At 38.4% G+C, this 21,944-nt stretch overlaps 4 protein-coding genes across 5 annotated transcripts in view; 2 read left to right on the forward strand and 2 right to left on the reverse strand.

Moving 5' to 3' along the window:
• Window positions 1-7,088, forward strand: part of LOC111061085 — a 7,912-nt gene extending 824 nt beyond the window's left edge. The window contains exons 2-3 of the mRNA XM_039437285.1: window positions 3,036-3,141; window positions 6,213-7,088. Coding sequence (XP_039293219.1) covers window positions 3,036-3,141; window positions 6,213-6,601 — 495 coding nt within the window. The 3' untranslated portion in view covers window positions 6,602-7,088. The remainder of the gene's footprint in view (window positions 1-3,035; window positions 3,142-6,212) is intronic.
• The window catches only part of LOC120353660, a 172,966-nt gene that overhangs the window by 91,955 nt on the left and 59,067 nt on the right, over window positions 1-21,944 (forward strand). The window lies entirely within an intron of this gene.
• LOC111060591 (collagen alpha-1(I) chain-like) lies at window positions 7,542-17,003 on the reverse strand (the record flags this gene model as incomplete). Its single annotated transcript, XM_039438281.1, is given in 2 exon segments — window positions 7,542-14,570; window positions 16,880-17,003. Coding segments are annotated over 2 exon segments (5,241 nt in total), but the record flags the coding sequence as incomplete, so codon positions are not given.
• Window positions 8,413-9,130, reverse strand: LOC120353659. The gene has a single exon (XM_039438284.1). The coding sequence runs from the start codon at window positions 9,097-9,099 to the stop codon at window positions 8,449-8,451; it is 651 nt and encodes a 216-aa protein (XP_039294218.1). The 5' UTR covers window positions 9,100-9,130; the 3' UTR covers window positions 8,413-8,448.

The raw sequence follows: 21,944 nt of genomic DNA on the forward strand, positions 1-21,944 counted from the left end.
AAGACAATAATATTATCAAAGCATTAAGAACATATAATATTATGATGGAAGTACTTGAAAAATGATCTTAAGTTACAGCGACGGTACAATAGCCATGAAAGTGAAGTCTATCACACTATAATTATGAGAAACTAAAAAAAAGGAAAAAAAACAATAGATATACTACACAATAATGATGTACATGCTCTCGACATCTTGTTCGGGCATAGCAATTAGATTAATTTTTAATCTACGTTTAAACAGATGTGGTGATCCTATAAGTGATATTTCCCCTTGCAGCCTGTTTAAGAATTTACCTTCCAAAAAAAGAATCGATTTGCGAAAAAATGTTGAGTTAGGCCTTGGAGTCCTTATCTGTTTAGCTGCACGAGTCAGTGATGTATACAAGCCTGATAGGCCTACTGTCTTTTTTCGTTACGGCAACTTTTTTTATGCAGACTAGGGGTGTCTACTCAATTTTACAGAAGGGTAGGCTACTTAAGCTGGGTTTACACCAAAGTTATTAACAAAATGTTAATAACTTAATCCTTATAGATTTTATTAGATTGAACATAACTTATCATACAAATGATGAACATATGTGTTTGTCAAGTTCCGTTCAATCTAATAGAATCTATAAGGATTAAGTTATTAACATTCTGTTTATAACTTTGGTGTAAACCCAGCTTTGGATTTTTACTTTTATTCCTATTCTAAGCCCAATATTTCATTAGCCAATATCCAATACTCTATCTTGCAATGAACTTCAGAGCAGTGATTTTTGAGTTATTATAAAAAGCCGCGAGATAACACTACAATCAATTCCAACATTTTCTACTCAATAATATTGTTCCTGAATACAAGAGCTTCGTTTAAACCAAAATTGTCAACAAAATATTTTTTCCGTCCTTATAAATAAAATATATGGTTCAGATTGAACCATAGAGAAACAATAGCGTAAGTAGATATCCCATGGTATAGGACGTTTATATCGCAACTTTTACTGTTATCTCAAGCTATTACTGTTGATTATTGTCGAATTTTACTGTTTTGTTAGGGTGAGAGTTTATGAACGGCACAATATGAGAGACTAGCAGCGTCACACAGCTTCACGGGAAAGAATTACATGAACTATCGGCTTGAATTAACAGTAAAAGTTGCGACATAAACGTCCTATACCATGGGATATCTACTTATGCTATTGTTTCTCTATGATTGAACATAACTTGAAAAACACATGTGTCTCTGCAGTTTCAGTTTATTCTATTTATCCATTGAACAATGATAAAACATATAATCATAGAATGTTTCGAAATTGAAAAACAGGCTTGTAGCCCTTTCTATTCCATCCCTGAATTCTGATTGCAAATCAGTCCAATCTGGTAGAATTTATAAGGACGAGAGAAAATGTTGTTGACAACATTTGTGTGAATGCAGTTCAATAAAACCTGCACTGAATATTGGGTTGCTATTCTTTGATCTCGTATAAATCACATGTAATTCGGTTTAGAGTGTCTGGATTATCTTTTCTAGCAAAGCCAAAATCCAGCGGTGGTCGTTCACTATGAATCATTACATTGAGCTTATAGCAATGGAAGTTTGTTGCAGTTTTATTCGATTTGAAGCACGATACTTCTTCTTTCCATGAGAATATCGTCATTGATGATCAATGGTCAAATATGAACATTGATTTATAACGTATGGAATCTTCAAGGGCTAGGCCTACTCAATATTCTCTAATTAAATCAACTTGCACCTTTCCACTTGAATCGCTAATCGCAGAAAGGAAACATTTCCAACTTTTTCAAAAAATTTTTTTCCAATAAATCAACTATTTCATGTAAGATACATAGTTTACTGTAGAAAGGAAACATGTCCAACTGAAATCATTGTAATAGCTATGTTCTGAATACATCGTTTACTGCGGGTTTTGGTTTAGGTTTTATTAAGTTTTTTGTCTCTCCTGTAGAATTATGAAAACATGACATGTTGCCTTTCTGCGGTTAGCGATTCACTTATATATTGTACAAATAGCCTACTTTGATATGGATATCTCGACATTTTCCGCCTACAATACCTTTATCTAGATAAGTCAAAATTGAATAATTTTGCATAGTTCATTCGTTTGAAATAATATTGATTTATATTTTTGATAGCCTATATCAAAATATATAATATTTTTGTTCAGTGAACTTCTTCTCTCAAGCCACAAACATAGAAAATGTGGAAAATTTATCAGAGAGATATATTTGGAAGACAATTTGTTTCCTCAGTGAACTAAAGATAACATTATGAATGGGAAGATATGGAGTGAACTTGAAGAACTTAACTAGTGAATGGAAATAGGAATTTTGAGTGATAGTAAGTTGAGTATCAAGCTACCACTTGACAAGTAAGATTATTTAGGCATTGTTCACGTTCAGTTTGAATTATCAACGCTTTTTTAGCTTGACAAATAGAATATTGAAAAGAAACTCAAAAATGAATGTTTTTTGATATTTTTAAACTCTCAAGCTCACTCCAGTGAATATAGAATGTAATAATGAATGAATGAATATAGAATGTATGGATGTAATGTTAATGAAAACAATATAAAACTTGTAGTAGCCTTTAATAAAAACTTTTAAATATTTTAACGACTATTATCGACCATTGGTCATTTTCAATGAAAATAATTTCCATGGTCGAAAACTTCAGTAACTATATTATCCAGGTAATATGTGTAATATAGTTACTGTAGTCGAAACTAGTCGTCAAAATATTTTAAAGTTTCTAATAAAGGGTACTACAAGTTTCATATTGTTTTTATCAATTTGAATGAAGTAGCACATAAGTGAATTGATTTTATGGATGTAATGTTCCATTCAATTCTCACTGGCTCAATCACAGTATTTTTGTGTTCACGTAATTTTCATCTTGTTTTCATAGTGTTCTCCTAATCCACTATTCGCATACTTCTTTCATACATTCATTTAAATTATTGCAATCGTTAGGATAAATACTGGAATGCATTGGAGTGAATGAATGTTTTATGATTTTCCAAATTTGTTTTGTAGGATTTAGTGTTGATCAGTATCCTGCTGTTGAGATCGACCAATGGGGAGGCTCCTCCTGCAGAGACGCTGGCGATCGTTCCCGAACTGGATACAACCAACACAGCAGGTCAGTTTCCCAATAATAATCATTATTGAAAATATAATAATTTTCTCAAAAATAAGACTGTCTTAGATTGTGTTTCGAGAAAGAATCGATGACACCTATTTTGCGCAACCATAATTATAAAATTATTAATGAAAAATAAGTTTAGCAATGTTGTTCATTGATTTCTGAAGAAGAATATTTCTTTATAAGAAATAGAGAAACAACGATATTGTCAAATAGAATGGAATTTATTTTGAGAAGAACACGATCATGTTTCGATGCCTTTGCTGTCCTCTTCAGTGTGATCATAGAGATTTAGAAGTTTATTTATAATTCATTTCCAATCAAAACGATAAAAAGTATCACATTTGAATCCATGGATATTTTTTCACCTAAATACCCAATAACTTTATGAACCTACATCTCTCAGCTGACTTAGTATTCCTCACAGCCTTGAATGAATTCAGAAGAGACAAATGCTCAAGAGTTAACCCACTGCTTGCTACAGCTATATTAGTGATAATCGAGCCTACTCAACAATCAAGCAAAGTGTATTCGGCAGTTCCAATTTCCATCGCACTATTTTTGTGTGGCTGACTATAGACAGTAATATTGTGAACTTCTTCATCACAAGGCGAACGCACACAGCAGCAGACGGACGTATGCAGATCGACGGAGGAAGATTCCCTCCCCAGGTGTTTGCAACGCACACGTCTGCTCACGTCTGCATACAGACAATTGATTCTTTCTCTCCTTGTCTGCATACGTCTGTCTGTTGCTGTGCAAGTTCGTCTATGAGCCTATGTACTAGTCATTGACCACCTTATTTTAGCTTCATTTCAACTGAATTTTCCAGCTTTCTTCAATACAATATAATTTTTACAATTCAAAAAAGACTCTCCAATTTAGACATATCTTCAACTGAAAATTTTATCCACTTTTTATAGCAATTGATTAACTGTAGATACCAATCATCTTCAACATGAATATCGGCCAGCGCGCAAGTTCATACTTAGTGTGTGATCACATTGGATGTGTTTATCTGCAAGTGAACGCTTGGTTGCACGACCAAGTGTGCAGATAAGAAACAAATTCTGGGAAGAGCAATAGGAACACTCACACTGAACGCGTGCACTTGCTGGTTGCGTTCAGTGTGAGCAGCTACATGCAAGTCAACGTGTTTTAATGGCATTTTCCAGATTCTGTTTTTCGGCTCATGCATGATTTTTTTACTTTCCTTGCCCTATTACCATAGGTAAGGAAGTATTGCTTTCCGAAAAAATTTAAGGTACCCCAATTTCTAAATTTCTGTACGTTTCAAGGTCCCTGAGTCCAGAAAAGTGGTTTTTGGTATTGGTCTGTATGTGTGTGTGTGTGGGTGTGTGTGTGTGTGTGTGTGGGTGTGTGTGTGTGTGTGTGTGTGTGTGTGTGTGGTGTGATGTGTGTGTGTGTATATGAGTGTATGTGCGTCTGTGTACAGATATCTCATCTCCCAATTAAAGGAATGACTTGAAATTTGGAACGTAAGGTCCTTACAATATAAGGATCCGACACGAACAATTTCGATCAAATGCGATTCAAGATGGCCGCTAAAATGGCGAAATGTTGTCAAAAACAGGGTTTTTCGCGATTTTTCCGAAAATGGCTCCAACGATTCTGATTAAAGTTATACCTGAAATAGTCATCGATCAGGTATAGTAGCTCTATCAACTGCCACAAGTCGATATCTGTAAAAATTTCAGGAGCTCCGCCCCATCTATGCTAGTTTGATCTTAGATCTCAATTATCAGGATTCAGATACAATGTAAACAAAATATTTTGAGTGGAAGATTGAGCATGAGAATCTCTACAATTAATGTTTAGTAACATTTTCACCTAAAATAAAAATAAGCTCGAAAATCGAGAAAATGTGATTATCCAATTGGCAACTGTTGATTCTATTAAATCATTCAATATGAAGAGATAGCAGACCTCGCATGTCTCCAGCGTTATTGTCTTGTCACCAGCTGTCTTGGAACTTTTGATAGTAGAATTTTATGCGCGGGAACACTTCTAGCGTCAGGAGATAAATTTTCATAACGGCAAGGAAAGTTGTGTGAGTGCGCCACACTAGATTTTTTACCTACTTGTTGGAGAATACAGTATTATGAATATTATGTATCACGTAATAGACGAGTATTGTTTATGTATTCTTACTGTACATTTGGTGACATTGGCCCATATGAATAAAACCAAGAAAATGCTCTACCTTATGCTCAATGCTTTTAAAATGCAAAAGGTAGAATCAGAAGCATTTGCTCATTTTTATATGGATAAGCTTTACCTTATACTCTTACCTTATGCTCTTGAACTCTGGAGCAAATGCTCACGTATTTTAAAGATTTTTCATCAGCTGATTCGCTTTTGTAAACTTAATTTGTATTTTTAGCTCACGGAAGCGCTGAATACGCAAATAGGTTAGAATTTTTGAAATAATAGCGTGAAAAAATGTCATCTCTATAATAATCTTCAGCATATTCTTATAATATCATTCTTATAATCGTCTACACTCTCATATTCTTAAATGCCTATTTCCTATTTTGTGATGGCTATCTTTATAACAGGTAGCTTTTGTATTTATTCTTTTGTAGGAATAATGGTGATATATATCATGGTTGAATCTAAAAGAGTTTTATAGTTCTACACTATTGGTTGTGATAGTATCTGGTATAGTTTCCTCTCCCTCATACGAATTAGTTGAGCCATTCTACTATGAGCAAAAGGTGATAAGCTGCTCTAGACTAGACTCACCTTTTTTTTGAAGCATTTGCTTCAAAAGTTGAGCAAATACTCTAGTTTATTCATACAATTTTGAGCAGAAGCTTTTACTTTTGAACAAATGCTCAAACTATTTTTTTTTGATGAGCATGAGCAGGAGGTTTTGCTCACGTTTATTCATAGAAAATGAAGCAAATGCTCCATATTTTAGAAGTATGAGGAAATGCTCAACTTTATTCATATGGCCCAATGTCTACTGCTTTCGTGGCTATCTGACAAGAAAATATTATTTTTTATATCACCTTTTCTTGAACCTGGTTTTTCTTTTTCCCCAGGAGTGTACAGCGCCAGCTCAGCCTACTCCAACTATCAACCAACGGCGGGCTACACAACCCCTGCAGTCAACCCATATCCTTCCACGCGACCATACAGTGTGAGCTCCACCTACCTGCCTGTAATCCCGGTCTCGACTTCCTACTACACGCTGGCTCGACCTCCGCCAGTCTACGGAGTGCCGTACACGGCCAGACCCTGGCCGGCCCCGTCTGCGGCCTGGGCCGTCAATGCGGCGCAGCCGTGGCCTTCTGCGGCTCCCTGGTCGCCTGCGGCTCAGCCGTGGCCGTCTGCGACTCCTTGGTCTGCAGCTGCGGCGCCCTGGGCATACGGGGCGCCCGGGTATAACTATGATAACCCGAATCTTGTGGGCATCAAACCGCCGTTGTGAGTTGTCTAAGAACGTGTAATGAGAGGCTACTGCTTTTGCATTAAGTTAAATTTTCGCTTGAAAAATTAATGAATAAGGTCATATAAACTGAAGTTCACATTCGTCAAAATAAGTAAATAAACCACGAAATATTTTATATGTTCGATATCATGATAGAAGTAATTTTATTCAGCAAAATCATCATTGAAATACAATTTTATTGTATTGTAAATTTTTCAAAGAATCGTTCTTTGCTTATAATCCACTAAGAATTCGAGTAATTTCCATCCATTTGCCAGGCTACTTGATACTCTTATAGGATCACACACAAGTACCATTTTCCAAGTGATTCTATCTATTCAAGGAGCTTAAAATATTTCTTCTTGTCAAAGTTACCAAGATTTTAAGAGCATCTCTAGTTTAGACTCATATTACTTATATTATTTATTGTATCTAATTTTGTTATATTTATTCACTTTTTTAATAAATTGGGGTTCGAATTATCTTATTTATTCTCTCATTTCTCCCTTTGTTCCAGAATAAGGCAGATTACCACATTATCAGTATCACAGTCAGTGAACGGTACAGTGGCCATATAAGTTTCTATGGGACTACTACTATAATACTACTCTATTTTATAAAAATTGTGGTTTAACCAACTGCTGAGATAATATCACTTTATAATTATTATTTCAAATATCCAATAAAAGCTAATTATAAATAGAACTAACTCTGCCGGCATCAGAGAGGTACTGGGTTTGATTCCCGGTCTGGGCACAAATTTTCTTCAAATTTCCTCCAGTTATTAATTCTTCGATCAAATTTGCAGTAGAGGTCCTTAGTTTTATTTATATAGCTTTCATTGGATATTTGAGATAATTTTCATGAGGTAATGTTGAAATAAGATTATTATAAACGATAGTGGAAAGGTTATTACACAATTAATGATGCAAGTTGAAAGTTACTTATCAAAATTAATTTATTAATTACATCACTTAGAACATAATACATTACCTTAAACGTAGACACCAGTCAAATGTCTAGTCACAAAATATTAATATTATAGGCATAACGTCATCGTTCTCCATCATTCAATTCCATCATGTAGTCAAAATAGCTTGAAATTTTATTACATTGGGATGAATAAAAAAACATGTTACTGGTAGAGAGTCATGTCATGGATAAGGCCACAATACAGAATACATTGTCGATCAAAATACATGAGCTCGTCTTACAGGATTCAAGAGCTTAAGTATTTTATTACAAGTGATATCAAATCAGTTGAATAAATCGCTCAAAATATTCTCACTTAGACTATAATAACCTTTCATAGTGAATTTTCCCAGTGAGGTTTTGTCCAAGAAGTTATGTCATACCAGGGCAAATTTTTGGTGAATATTCTTCATAGAATATGAATGAATAATTTTTTTTTCCACTTATTTTTGATTAATTATTATAGATAACAATATTATCAACACCATATTTTCATCATACTTGAATTAATTTCAATTTTCAAAGTTCCATTTACTATAGGCCTAGTACTCTTCAGAGTATTCCCATACAATATGATAGTTGAATCAAAAATAATTATTATCAGTTAGAAAACGATATTTTAGTATTCCAGTGAACAATATATCAGTATTTACATTTCAGTATGAATTCACTCCATAAATTTACAAATTCACGAAGTTGGGAATTGGAATACAGATGAGGCTGAGACTGAAATTAATATATTGAAATTCAGTTTTCACTTATCAGTGATGAGAGAGTCGATTCTACAATGAAAAGTTTATTGAACTCTTCTAAACTGTTATGAATGCCAGGAAGCATGACATAACTTGTGGACAAGTCTCATTAGAAACTTTTATTCATTCTACAGGAGAAACACTCCTCCTCCTTGGAACAATACGATCTCCAAATATCCCCCTCTTTGTTGTCACTGATTTCTGGTACTGCACATTAACCCTATCATCATATAAATGACTGTTCTTCAAAGCATCCCTGAAATAACTCTGCTGCTGAGCCTCATTGTTCACTACCCTCTTGGATAACGCCCCTGAATTACACTGACTACACTGATAAGGCACAGCAAAAGCTGAGGGAAAGAAAGGCCTGATAGCTTGCTGTTGGTCTTCACCATTACCGGAACAGTAAGGGTAGAAAACAACTGGTATGTATCCAACCACATACCCTGGGGGAAGGGAACCTTGGTTGGGGTCTGAAGGTGGATTTGTGCCGTTCCCGGAGGTAACGAAGTAACAGGGACACATGCTGGGACTGGGAACAATGGGAACAGGATAGGGAACAACATAAACAGGTTGGGATGTGTTGGGAGGGTTGGCAAATGTTGAGGGGGTTGGGAAGGTTGGGAACAGTTGCATCCTGGACCTGAAGAACCTTGGGAAGATGAACTTTGAAGAGGAGTACCTTGTTGGGATGAGCTTGAGAAGTGGGACCTTGGGGATAGGAACCTCCATGAGTTGGACCTTGGGGAGAAGAACCTTGAGAAGAAGGACCATGAGGAGATGAACCTTGGGAAGTTCCTCCACTTTCAGGAACAACTATTGGTTGACCAGTGTATATTGAATCAGGTTTTGATGTTGCAGTAGGCCCACTTGGATAACCACTACCAGATGATTGAGAAATGCTTTCTGGATGTACAGGAGCAGTTTCTGATGTTGTGGATCCTGTACTAACAGGTTTGGAAGGTTGGCTACCCTGGTGATGAGTTGGCTTAGAAGGTTCACCGATGGAGCCTGATTCAGGTTTCGATGGGCTACCAGGCTGAGTACCACTATGTCCGAAAGTACTTGATTCTGTTGTAACAGTGCCATATTCAGGTTTACTGGTCTGATAGCTGGGAGGACTGGGTTTCAGAGTGGGACTTTGACCAGGTCTGTAAGTTGGAGAAGTTTGAGCAGGGTAGCCAGTTGTAACAGGCCTTTCAGTATTTGGATATGAGGAGCTTGGTCTAGTAGATGAAGCTGGGTAACCTGGAGTATAACTTGGGTAACCTTGAGAATGACTCGGATATCCTGTGAGCCACTTGGGAAACCAGTTGTCTGGCTGGGATAACCTGTTGAATGACTTGGATACCCAGTTGTCTGGCTTGGGTATCCTTGACCTGGATATCCTGTTGAATGACTTGGATAACCTGCTGTCTGGCTTGGATAACCTGTGGGTGACCGGGATAACCTGAGAGTGACTTGGGTAGCCAGGTCTAGATCCTGGGTAACTAGTGGTATGACTGGGTGATAAGGAGGGGAACTTCCTGTAGAATAAGTTGGATAAGCATTTGTGCTTGGTCTTCCTGGTTGTGGGGTGGAGAATCCTGGGTATGGTGATGATCCTGATGGTGGATATCCAGTCTGAGATGTTCCAGAGCTGGGATAATTAGTTTGAGATCCTGAACCTGGATAATTGGTTTGAGATCCCGATCCAGGATAATTGGGTTGAGATCCTGAACTTGGATGATTCGTTTGTGATCCTGAACCTGGATAATTGGATTGAGATCCCGAACCAGGATGATTGGGTTGAGATCCTGAACTTGGATAATTTGTTTGAGATCCTGAACCAGGATGAGCAGTTTGATGTGATCCGGAGCCAGGATATGTGGTTTGTGATGAACCTGGATAACCAGATTGAGCCCCTGAACCAGGATAACCAGTTTGAGATCCTGAACCAGAGCAACCAGTTTGAGACCCAGAACCCGGATATCCAGTTTGAGAACCTGAGCACCCAGGTTGAGATGTTTGACCTTGATATCCAGGCCTGAAAGTTTGAGAAGGTCTTTGACTTGTTTGTTGTCCAGGATATGAGGTTTGACCTGGATATCCACTACCACCAGGTCTATAGGGTGGCTGTGTTGATTGACTTGGATAACCTGGGTATCCTGAGGGACTTGTTGTCATTTGGAAATGTGTGCTGCCTGGTCTATTTGTTTGACCTCCAGGAACATATCCTGGCTGATTGGGATAACTTGGGTATCCTCCATTCCCTCCACCACCAGGCCTGACTGGATATCCTGTCTGTTGATTTGTACCACCTGAGCTGGGAGGTTGAGAACCACCATGAGTTGGATAAGTTAGTTGATTGCTGGGAACATTTGATGGATACCCTGTCACACCTGAACCAGTTGGTTTAGTTGAACCAGTTGGTCTAGAAGGATACTGTGAAGGATATCTTGTTGTAGAAGTGAATACATTTTGACCTGATGGTCTGACTGAGGTGGGATTCTGTGTAAATCCTGTGAAAGGGGGTACTGTGGTCGGTCTAGTGGCATATCCTGGTCTTACTGTATCACCACCCTGATAAGGTGGTCTAGTTACAGGAGGTTGTGGCTTACTGGGATAACCAGTTGGTTGACTTGATCCTTGGTGAACTGGACCTACTTGTGTAGGTTTATAGGGAGGTTGAGTAGAATATGATGGTCTTGATGTTGTCACTGACCCAGCAGAGTTACACTGATTATAATTATCATAGGATCCTGGACTCCCTGATTGTGAACCACAAGGCTTGTATTGTTCACTTCCTGGAGATCCAGGGACATAGGATGGTGGATTTGTTTGTGATACTTGATTGAATGTTTGACCTGATGGGCTAGGCTTCTGTGAATTCGTGGGATAACCAGAGCTGGGATGTTGTTCATTTGTGACTCCTGTAGCATAGCTAGGATGTGATGGTGTGGAGGATGATATTGGACTCAATGTTGCAGGGGAGCCACCATAAGTGGGTTGTGATGGAGCAGTTGTGACTTGTGGTCGATTTGATCCAGAACTGTGACTAGGAGACTGAGGATGAGGAGGAAGGTATGGTGTTCCAGGGAATCCATTGGAGCTCCCCGGCTTTTGATTTTCTGGGTATGAAGGGTAACCCTGACCTCCAGGGGATCCTGAACCTGTACCCACTGGTCTTGTTGGAATGCATTGACCATTTGAAAATGTTTGACCATTCGAGCAGGATGAACCAGTTGGTTGTCCAGGAGCAGAAGGATATGGGGAGGGTCCTGTTTCACTACCACTAGGATAACCAGGCCTTGGTGGCCTCTCACTACCACCAGGCCTCTGAGGTTGACCTGGATGAGTTTGACTTGGATAACCAGGTTGTGACTGGCCTGGATAACCTGGTTGAACTTGACCGGGATAACCAGGTTGAGACTGGCCTGGATAACCTGGTTGGGTTTGACTTGGATAACCAGGTTGATGAGCTGTGGGGTAACCAGGTTGTGATTGGCCGGGGTAACCGGGAGCACTACCAGTATTCCCCGGTTTTTGTGGTTGGTATCCTTGAAATTGACCTGGATATCCTGGTTGTACACCACTTGTACCATGTCCTGTAGTGCCAGAGGGATGTGTGGATGATGGAGCTCCTGGTTGTCCAGATGAGCTGGGATTCCCATGACCACCAAAAGCCCCAGGCTGTGAAGAGTCGACTGGGTATACTGATGAACTTGATGGAGGCTTGCTTCCTATCACTCCACTGGGAACCGTACCTGGTTTATGATATTGTGGACCTGCACCTCCTGGGTAACCTGGTTGAGTGCCTATTACGTTTGTTGATCCCTGAGGAACTGGCTTTATCTCTCCTGGACCACCTCCATGTCCTGGTTGTGGATGTTGTCCTGGTTCAGAGGGATGATGAGGAGAACCACCTCCTGGAACTGGTTGTTGAGGAGTGACAGATTGTCCTGGATAGCCAGGTTGAGGAACTTGTGATCCAGGAAGGTATGTGTGGGAAGGAACACTTGGCCTATCAGTTACATCAGGATGTGGTACTTGTTGCCCTCCTGGTCCTTGTGGCCCTCCTGGTCCTTGTGGCCCTCCTGGTCCTTGTGGCTCTCCTGGTCCTTGTGGTCCATGTCCAGAAGGCACTCCTGACCCATGTGACCCTGCTGGTCCTTGTGGTCCATTACCAAAAGGTCCTCCTGGTCCCTGTAGTCCTCCAGGTCCTTGTGGTCCTCCTGGTCCCAGTGGCCCTCCAGGTCCTTGTGGTCCTCCTGGTCCTTGTGGTCCTCCTGTTCCCTGTGGACCATGACCAAATGGCCCTCCTGACCCTTCTGACCCTCCTGGTCCTTGTGGTCCATTACCAAAATGTCCTCCTGGACCTTGTGGTCCTCCTGGTCCCTGTGGCCCTCCTGGTCCTTGTGAACCTCCTGGTCCTTGTAATCCTCCTGGTCCTTGTGAACCTCCTGGTTCCTGTGACCCTCCTGGTCCTTGTGGTCCTTCTGGTCCCTGGGGTCCTCCAGGTCCTTGTGTTTCTCCATGTCCTTGTGGTCCTTGACCGAAAGGTCCTCCTGGTCCTTGTGGTCCATGACCCGAAGGTCCTCCGGGACCATGTGGTCCTCCAGGACCATGTGGTCCCCCAGGACCATGTGGTCCTCCAGGTCCTTGTGGTCCTCCTGGCCCTTGTGGTCCTCCTTGTCCCTGTGGTCCATGACCTAAAGGTCCTCCAGGTCCTTGTGGTCCTCCTTGTTCTTGTGGTCCATGAACCGAAGACCCTCCAGGTCCATGTGGTCCTCCAGGTCCTTGTGGTCCTCCTTGTCCTTGTGGTCTATGTCCCAAAGGTCCTCCAGGTCCCTGAGGTCCTCCAGGTGCTTGTGGCCCTCCTGGTCCCTGGGGTCCTCCAGGTCCTTGTGGCCCTCCTGGTCCTTGAAGCCCTTCTTGTCCTTGTGGCCCTCCCAGCCCTTGTGGCCCTCCATGTCCTTGTGGTGCTCCTGGCCCTTGTGGCTCTCCTTGTCCATGTAGTCCTCCCGGTCCCTGTTGGCCTCCTGTTTCTTGAGGTCCTCCTGGTCCTTGTGGCCCCTCTGGTGCTTGAGGCCCTTCTAGCCCTTGTAGCCCTCCTATTCCTCCAGGTCTAAAAGGTCCTCCAGATCCCTGAGGTCCTCCGGGTCTTTGTGGCCCGCCTTGTCCTTGTGAACCTTGACCAAAAGGTCCACCTGGTCCTTGAGGTCCGTGAGGTCCTCCTGGTCCTTGAGTTCCTCCAGGTCCTTGAGGTCCTCCAGGTCCTTGAGGTCCACCAGGTCCTTGTGGCCCTCCTGGTCCTTGAGGTCCTCCAAATCCTCCAGGACCACCAGGTCCTTGTGGCCCTCCTGGTCCTTGAGGTCCTCCAAATCCTCCAGGACCACCAGGTCCTTGTGGCCCTCCTGGTCCTTGAGGACCTCCAAATCCTCCAGGACCACCAGATCCTTGTGGCCCTCCTTGTCCTTGAGGTCCTCCAAATCCTCCAGGACCCCCAGGTCCTGATCCACCTATTCCCGTAGGTTTTGTTGAACTCTGACCTGGCAGTATTGCCCCTTGAGGTCTAGATCCTTGAGGGTTTGGACCCTGGGATCCACCCAAATTCGATCCTGGACTTGGTGACTGTCCACTTGGTCTGAGTGGCTGTGGAGTTCCACCTGTATCTGGTCTTTGAGGACGTACTCCTGTCACCAATCCTTGAGGTCCTGTTGTGCTTGAGCTCCCAGGGCTTCCCACTGCAACACCTTGTCCTGATCCTGGTCTCTGAGGTTGATTTGAGGTTGTTGAACTTCCTGTACCAGTCATCGAGGGTTGTCCAGATGTGCCTACATTTACTGGTGGATTTCCAGGAAACTGTGGAGTCTGTGTGATGTTACCCATCAGATTTCCACATCCTTTGGGGAAATACAAATCCTTCCATGGTGTTATCTGACCATGATGTTCGTGATGATGTTCATGACTCTCTCCATGATTCTCATGATGTTCTCCATGATTTCCATGGTGTTCTCCATGGCTTTCATGATCGATGCTCTGTTCAGGTTCTTGATGGTGTTCATGGGGGTGGAGGAACAATTCTATGTCTTCCCCGGGCTTCACCACCCGGTAACCCCATCCATCAGAGAGGTAGTGGGTGACTCGTAGATTGCCATCAGGATCTATGTAGCCGTAGCATCCGTAGACAACTCCATCTGGTCCCCTGTTCTCATGGTGAAACTGCCCATCTGGACCAAGCTCGTAACCAAAGTTGTAGGAGCCTGAAAAATGCAAATTTCTCTCTTTCATCATCACTGTTACCACAAATTTGTATTCTACAAAGCATTAAAATTACTACACAATTCATCACTGTTACTACAGAATTCAAATATAAACATTGTTCCTACCATTTGCGGAAGAATTTTTATTATGAGTGATCAAACTCTTGATAAGAATTGTGTAGATTATTAACAAGAAAGATTTTCCATAATATGAGGTTGTTGCTGAGAAATTTAATTCTATTGTAAAACCTGATGAAGTAGTTTCTTGGTACCGTTATAATTGAATCAAATGGAGCATAAACATATCCTAGTAAAACAGCGAATTATCTAGTGAGCATGCTCATTCTTTCAAAATTCATATCAACATAATCAATTCCAGGACTTGTCAATCTAACCTGGCAGGTTCATATTCAATAATATATTATATTAATTTTAAAATTCATAGCAACATAATATTAAATCCAGGAATTGTCAATCTAACCTGTCAGTTTCATATCCATATAATATATAATTCGAATATAAAAATTCATATCAACATAATATTGAATCTAGACCTTGTCAATCTAACCTTTCAGGTTCATATTCATATGGTATAAAGTTGTTCATTACAAAGCTAGATACACAACGAACACAAAATTCTCCAGGAAACTGTGAAGACAATTTTGAAGGGCTATTGATGATTATTCTCTGGGTGAATAATACTCTTTGGAAGTCACAGATCACCTCCCACAGTTCATAATTTATCCAATTCAACTCATATAGAATAATATTCAAATAATAATACTAAGGGTGATGCCCACATAAATGATTCTCTCAGGCTTGTGCGTGGGTAATGAGTGAGAGCAATAATGATGAGAGATGACGACTACTCTTTAGGTAGTCGGGACCGACGACTTATCGTCTCCTCCGAAAGATATTTTACCTATCTATTTGTTGATATAATTGCAAATCATAAATGGATATGATCGGGATAGCACAACAGGCATAGCCCAAAACTATTCTGTTCCCAAATTTTGATAAATAATAAAATGTCCGAAAAAAAGGTTTTTTTCTTACTGAGGAAAGTTAAAGTTGAAAGTTCTGTCCAAAAATATATATGAGCAAGAAATTTTGAATATTATCCATGTTATAATGATGACTTGATACAATTTTCGACGATGTATCTGGTATTCTAAACACTCAATCCATTGGGGATCTATAACTACTATTCAATAGTAGTGTATTTCATATCGAGTAAGTTACAGTATCATTCTATAAACAGCAATAAGATTGTTCCAAATAGGAATGCTTGCTCATCATTTCTACATGAAGTAAGTTATTTCAGTTATTGATTCAGCACAGGTACAGAGGATGAAAGAGGATAAGGTAAAGTGACATACCATGCTATCCATAGTCGGATTCACTCATAGTATTGTCACCAATCTTTGTATGGAAACCATTGATTATGGATAACTCTGACAGTTTGAAGTGTATCTCACTGAAACACAGCTTATTATTATTATCATAGAGTAAAGATACCGTTCTTGATTATTAATTGTCCCTGCTAATATTGACTAAGACGAGAGTTACAACATTATAGTGAGGTCCACGTTATAATGACAGTGGAGAAAAATAGGTGAACAACGTCGCCGAACCACTGTCTTGTCAATGCCTTCCATAGACGGTAGCTGATACAGGTTTATTGATGTAATATTAACTGTTCATTCTCGTTTGAAATAATCAATTCTATTTTATCCAGCAATCACTTATATTTTTCAATAATCACTCTCACTATAGGAGAGAAGCTGACTATAGTTAAAATGTTATCTAAATTTGAGAGAGAAATAGTTCAAGGAGTATCCTGAGTTTTTCTCTCCCAATCAGTGCTACTTTGTAAAAATTATTTTATTTATTTATTTATTTATTCATATATGCAAATACAATTCAGGTAAAAACAACAGGCATTTGCCCAAAACTGCTTCAAACCTTAATTTGGTATACACAGTCTAAAGGTTATGCTACTTACGTAACTTAAATGATAATTCGTACACAATTTCGACTCCAAAAAATGTATCTACTACATTTTTGAATTTATTAGATTGATCAATTTCCAAATACGAATCCAAACAAAACTCTTCCTTCACAATTATTGCAAAAAAATTTGAAAATTTCACTCAAATCCACAAACTCATGTAAACAAATAAATAAATAAATAAATAGTGAGATCCACTTTAAACTGACAGCATTCCTCATTATATAACATCAATTTTCTAATTCAACCAATGCTGACAGTTAAAAGTGAATTTCTGTTGAGTATTATTCGAACTTACTGGTATTGAAATTTTGCTCCAAATATTGAGTTTTCTCAGGGTCTTCTATGTTCAGAACAACCTCTTTGTCACCGTTAGTTGGTCGCTGACTCCTTATCGTCTGAGGTGTGGTGATGAGGATAGCCTGTCAACAGAAAAGGAATAAAATTTATCGAAGAGTGAGTGATGAATGTTCAAAGTTTGATATAAAAATTATCAGAGGAAGATGGTCTGTGATAAGAATAAGGATAGTCTTTGAACAGAAACATAATGAAATTGATAGAAAAGTGAATGATGAAGACTTGAAATTTTACAAATTAGAATGATTAGATGAAAGATTACAAACGTACAGTGCTAAAAATGTACACAAATTCACACCAACTCGACTAATTACACTCAGAAATCATGAAAATTTGGAATATGAACAGGAAGTACAGAATCTAGCAAGATTCGTTTTGCTATTGTTGGAGCAAGTCTTTGTTTATTGGAGAAATAACTAGTAAATTTTTCAAACTTCTTCAAATAAACACTACTAGTTTTAGCACACATGCCATTTTCAGTGTTCTTTTCTCAAAATTTTGAAAAGATTTTGGAAAAAGGAAACTTGAAAATCGTGTTGAAAATGGTTTTGAACTAGAAGTGTTCATGTAAAAACGTTTTCAAGTTATTTCTATAATAATTAAACAATCAATTCAATTTATTCATTCTTATGGCTTTTATCGACAGAGAGATCTTTTCGGATATTCTGTCTTGCCGTATTACCCAATGTCATTTCCTATCAACAATCAAGTTTTTTGTACTCCTTGTTTCTAAAAGTTATGTACTCTCATCTACATATTTATTTTTTGTTCTGAATATGTTAATTGTTCATTTTTTCCATTATAATGTAGTGCTAGTATGCAATGGGTCTTGCAAGACCTGGCAATACATTATCATTTGTGATAAACAATCAATAAAGAATCAATCAATCAATCAATAAAGATTATAGGAATTAATTCAAGTAGCTCTATGATAACTATGTACTTTCTTAAAAATCCCTCCTTTCTAAACACAATATTCTAACCAAACTATAATTTAACTCATTATTCATTGTATATTTGTTCATTGAATTATCTTTGCTTATTAAGAAATCATTCAATGCATGAAACTTCGTTGTTTTAATTGTTATAGTATTCTAATTTGTAATGTAATTGTTTTTTATGAATTAATTCTATTTGATTTGATTTGAACCACTATTTTGCTCTTTTACAAATAAATTAACCAGATATTTTCATTGTATTTTTGCTCTTATTCCGGATTGATCAACCAGATATTTGCCTGATGATCTCAATTTGCGCAACTGACAACAACAATAATTCTGGGGGTGTTCACGCTTCATACCACCTGGTCTTCACTGATTCGAAATATTCGAGTCAACATTATTTGGACGGCGGACATTCCGAGGTTTACAGCCTCTACTGATGTTTTAGGAGGTTCGAAACCCTTCCTCAATCCTAGGTTTAGAGCCTCTACTGATGTTTTCGAAGGTTTGAAACCCTTCCTCCGCAACCCTATAACACGATTTATGAGAGGATTCTCTGTGGAGGGAGTGGGTTAGAATGTAGTTTAGTGTTTTGAGTTTAGAGTAGTGTGTGTGTGTTAGGACCACGGTTTTGTGGTTTGGGTCGTTCAGAGAAGGGGAGGGAGAGGGTTTGATGTTGAGCGGGGGTGAGGAAGGGAGACAGAAGACGAATATTCAAAGAGCCGCTGAATTTAATCAAATATCTTCGGTGTGTCGGTCAGGTGGGTAGGTAGGTGTAGGTATTTGGAAACATCGAAGGTTGGGTATCGTCGGAATTTACAAGGGATGGGCCTCAATTTCAACGTTCCATCCTCTTATATTTCTCCTTATTCCTCTTTTTCCTCCTCTTCTTTCTCCATTTCCTCTTCTCTTTCGTCTTTCTCTCATTTTAATTTCCTTGCCAGCTGTCTATGCTACATTTTTCTTCCCCTGATCAGCCTTACCTTACATTTTTTCACTTATCATATCTCACTAACACCTAGGATCGTTTATTAAGTTATTGCACTAGGTCTCATTCTTTGGAAAACTCGCTGAACGACATTAAAAGGATAATTCATCCTTGGAAAACAAATGATAATTTCGTCGTCTCTCGATAACATAAGATGCGTGTCCCTGTGTGGGAGAGATACAGAATTATTTCCAGCTGTGTAACCATAATCAATCTAACCAGAAATTTTATCTAGCTAGACAATTGATTTGATCAACATATTCTGATTTGTTGACATTACTCATGATAATCCTCCCAAACTAGAGTATATCATAATTTTCAAAGTTGATCATTATTCGACAATTTCAAGTGATAAGTGAGTGAGTGTTAAGCTGGGTTTACACCAAAGTCATTAACAAAATGTTAATAACTTGATCCTTGTAGATTCTATTGGATTGAACGGAACTTGACAAACACATATGTTGATCATGTGTATGATAAGATATGTTCAATCTGATAGAATCTATAAGGATTGAGTTATTAAAATTCTGCTATTAACTATGGTGTGAACGCAGCTTTATTTTGTTATTAAATTTGGTTTGTATATAATCCAAATTACATTTTTTTTCTGTTTTCAAATGTTTGAACAGAAAAATTGAACCTGAATTCAAGTGTATGGAACATAACCTACTTTCTGGACTATATATAGTGTATAAATCAAAATTTGGGAAAGAAACAGTTTTGGGCTGTGCTTTTAGTACTTCCCAATCATTTTGAAGAATTGGGTTTGGTTTATCAGAAGTCAATAAATAACGAGCGAAGCTCGGTGCCCCGATATTATCGATGATTGATTGAGTACTTTATTTATGTAGATTACAATATATACTGGCTTATACACTTATATACAATAGCTTACAATACAGCAAAATTATAGATGAATTTACATAAAATAGACTAAGAAAATAATTATTGAACTGTATATGATATGAAAAAGCAATTTGTAATATAATAACTATAGATAACAATAATTATATTGTAATGCATCTACATAAATTGGCGGAGCTGATAAGAGGCCTGTGATAGAGAATGAGCTGAAAATAGAGTCAAATTAATATACTCACAGATTCAATTTACGAGTCTTTGAATACAGTTTTCATCATGAAGCTAAATACAGTATATATTGTGATCGTTGCTCAATGTAGGGAATACCAACTTAGAACCGTTCACTTGTCTCCCTGTTAAGGCCCACTTGAGGCACGTCTATCCCGTGATATTGGGAAGCCTATTCATTATTCATAGACTCATTTCAGTCCATTAAACTTGTCGGTCAAAGCTGGGAACTTGGAGGCATCTCAACGCTTGTACGTGATCAAGGAAGGAAGCAACCAACAGGGAAATTGAAGTGGAAGCCAACTTGATTGGTTTTGTGTTGAAGATACTACATCTCAGAGATCTCTTCGCAGAGAGATGAAAGAGAAAATAATACTATTATCATAGAGAAAGGATAATTTGTTTTCGCCACACTGCACAGAAAGCAGCTGTTTTCCAGTCCCTACGTAGATCAGAAAATAATTGTTTGCAGACGACTCTCGTCTGACGTCAGAACAGGTTTCTTTACGGCCTAGGCCGGAGAGAGTACCCTTTCCAGCCGCTAACATGGAACTAGGAAAGGTGATCAAAAAACTTCTCATTATTTGTGTTCATTATTCAATAATTAAAACATTTATAATAATATCATCTTATTGTCATTTGAAAGAATAAAAAAGTATAAACTGAACCTCCCACATAATTTAACACCTTCGTTGAGGTTATTTAGACAAATCAGAATAAAAAATAAAAATATTTGGACAATTTTCTGATATTCAGATTACCTCAGATTTGCTAGAGCTACCACCTTCCACTTCTGCTTTCGGAAATGCTTAGTAAACAACTATTCTCATATATATATTGTTTATTTTTGTGTGTGGCGAAAAATAGCGTTCGCACCACGGGCAAAAATGTTTCTCCGGCTCTCAATCTTTCCTAGTCCTCGGCCTACGGTCTCGGACTTGAAAACCGATCTCGAGCCGGAAAAATCTAATTTTCTACTATAGGTGCAAAATATACTATTGTCTATTTGTTTTTCTCTGGTATTATGTGATGAATGTATTACATTCGTTAATTTCCTTAATTCAAAACACATAAAACGATAATAATATCGAGTGACCTGGCTGGCTCACGTCTGGTGTCAAAGTTTTCAGGTCGCAACTGATCAATTTCAGGGCCTCTGACATGACCAATTGAAAACACATGGAATTCTTCAAATGATACACACGAAATTCTACAAATGAAAACATACGAAATTCTTCAAATGAAAACATACGAAATTCTACAAATGAAAACATACGAAATTCTACAAATGAAAACATACGAAATTCTTCAAATGAAAATACAAGAAGATTGTCCAGTAATTGAAATTTATTGTGGAAAAATTACAGACATGTTTTGACACCTACGGTATCATCTTTAGTGTGAGAAATTTGAAAATTGAAAATTGGATGTTAAGAAAATCGTAATTCTTTCAAGATATATTCATGACATGAGATAATATTCTTGTGATTTAATTATAGATGAATATCAGTGTATCACCATATCTAGCGTAATACAGTATCAGAAATCTTTAATCGGTTGCGTAGTAACTTTTTATTGGAGAACAGTTTGAGAAAAAGTATGACTGAACAAAACTAACAAGGAAATTGACGTGAGTTCCACGTGAATAGGTTTGATAATATTGTGTTCGATCGATCATGTTTTTGATTCATTTATTTATTCTCAAGCTGCGTACAGATTTCGCGCCGCGAACATGAGTGGTTCACTTTTTATCAGCTGATGCCAAGCTTTCTATATCTGTATCTTACCGTTTCTGTGAAAATACAGATATAGTCAGCTGATTAAAAGTGAATTGCTCATGTTCGCGGCGCGTATATCTGTACGCACCTTTATGAAAATACAATCAACAGGTATAAACAACAGGCATTTGCCCAAAACTGCTTCTAACCTTAATTTGGAATATGCAGTCTAAAGCCTAGTTTATAAGATGCCAATTAGCGAGACAATTG

This window comes from Nilaparvata lugens, chromosome 11 (genome assembly GCF_014356525.2).
Source record: "Nilaparvata lugens isolate BPH chromosome 11, ASM1435652v1, whole genome shotgun sequence".
NCBI lineage: Eukaryota > Metazoa > Arthropoda > Insecta > Hemiptera > Delphacidae > Nilaparvata > Nilaparvata lugens.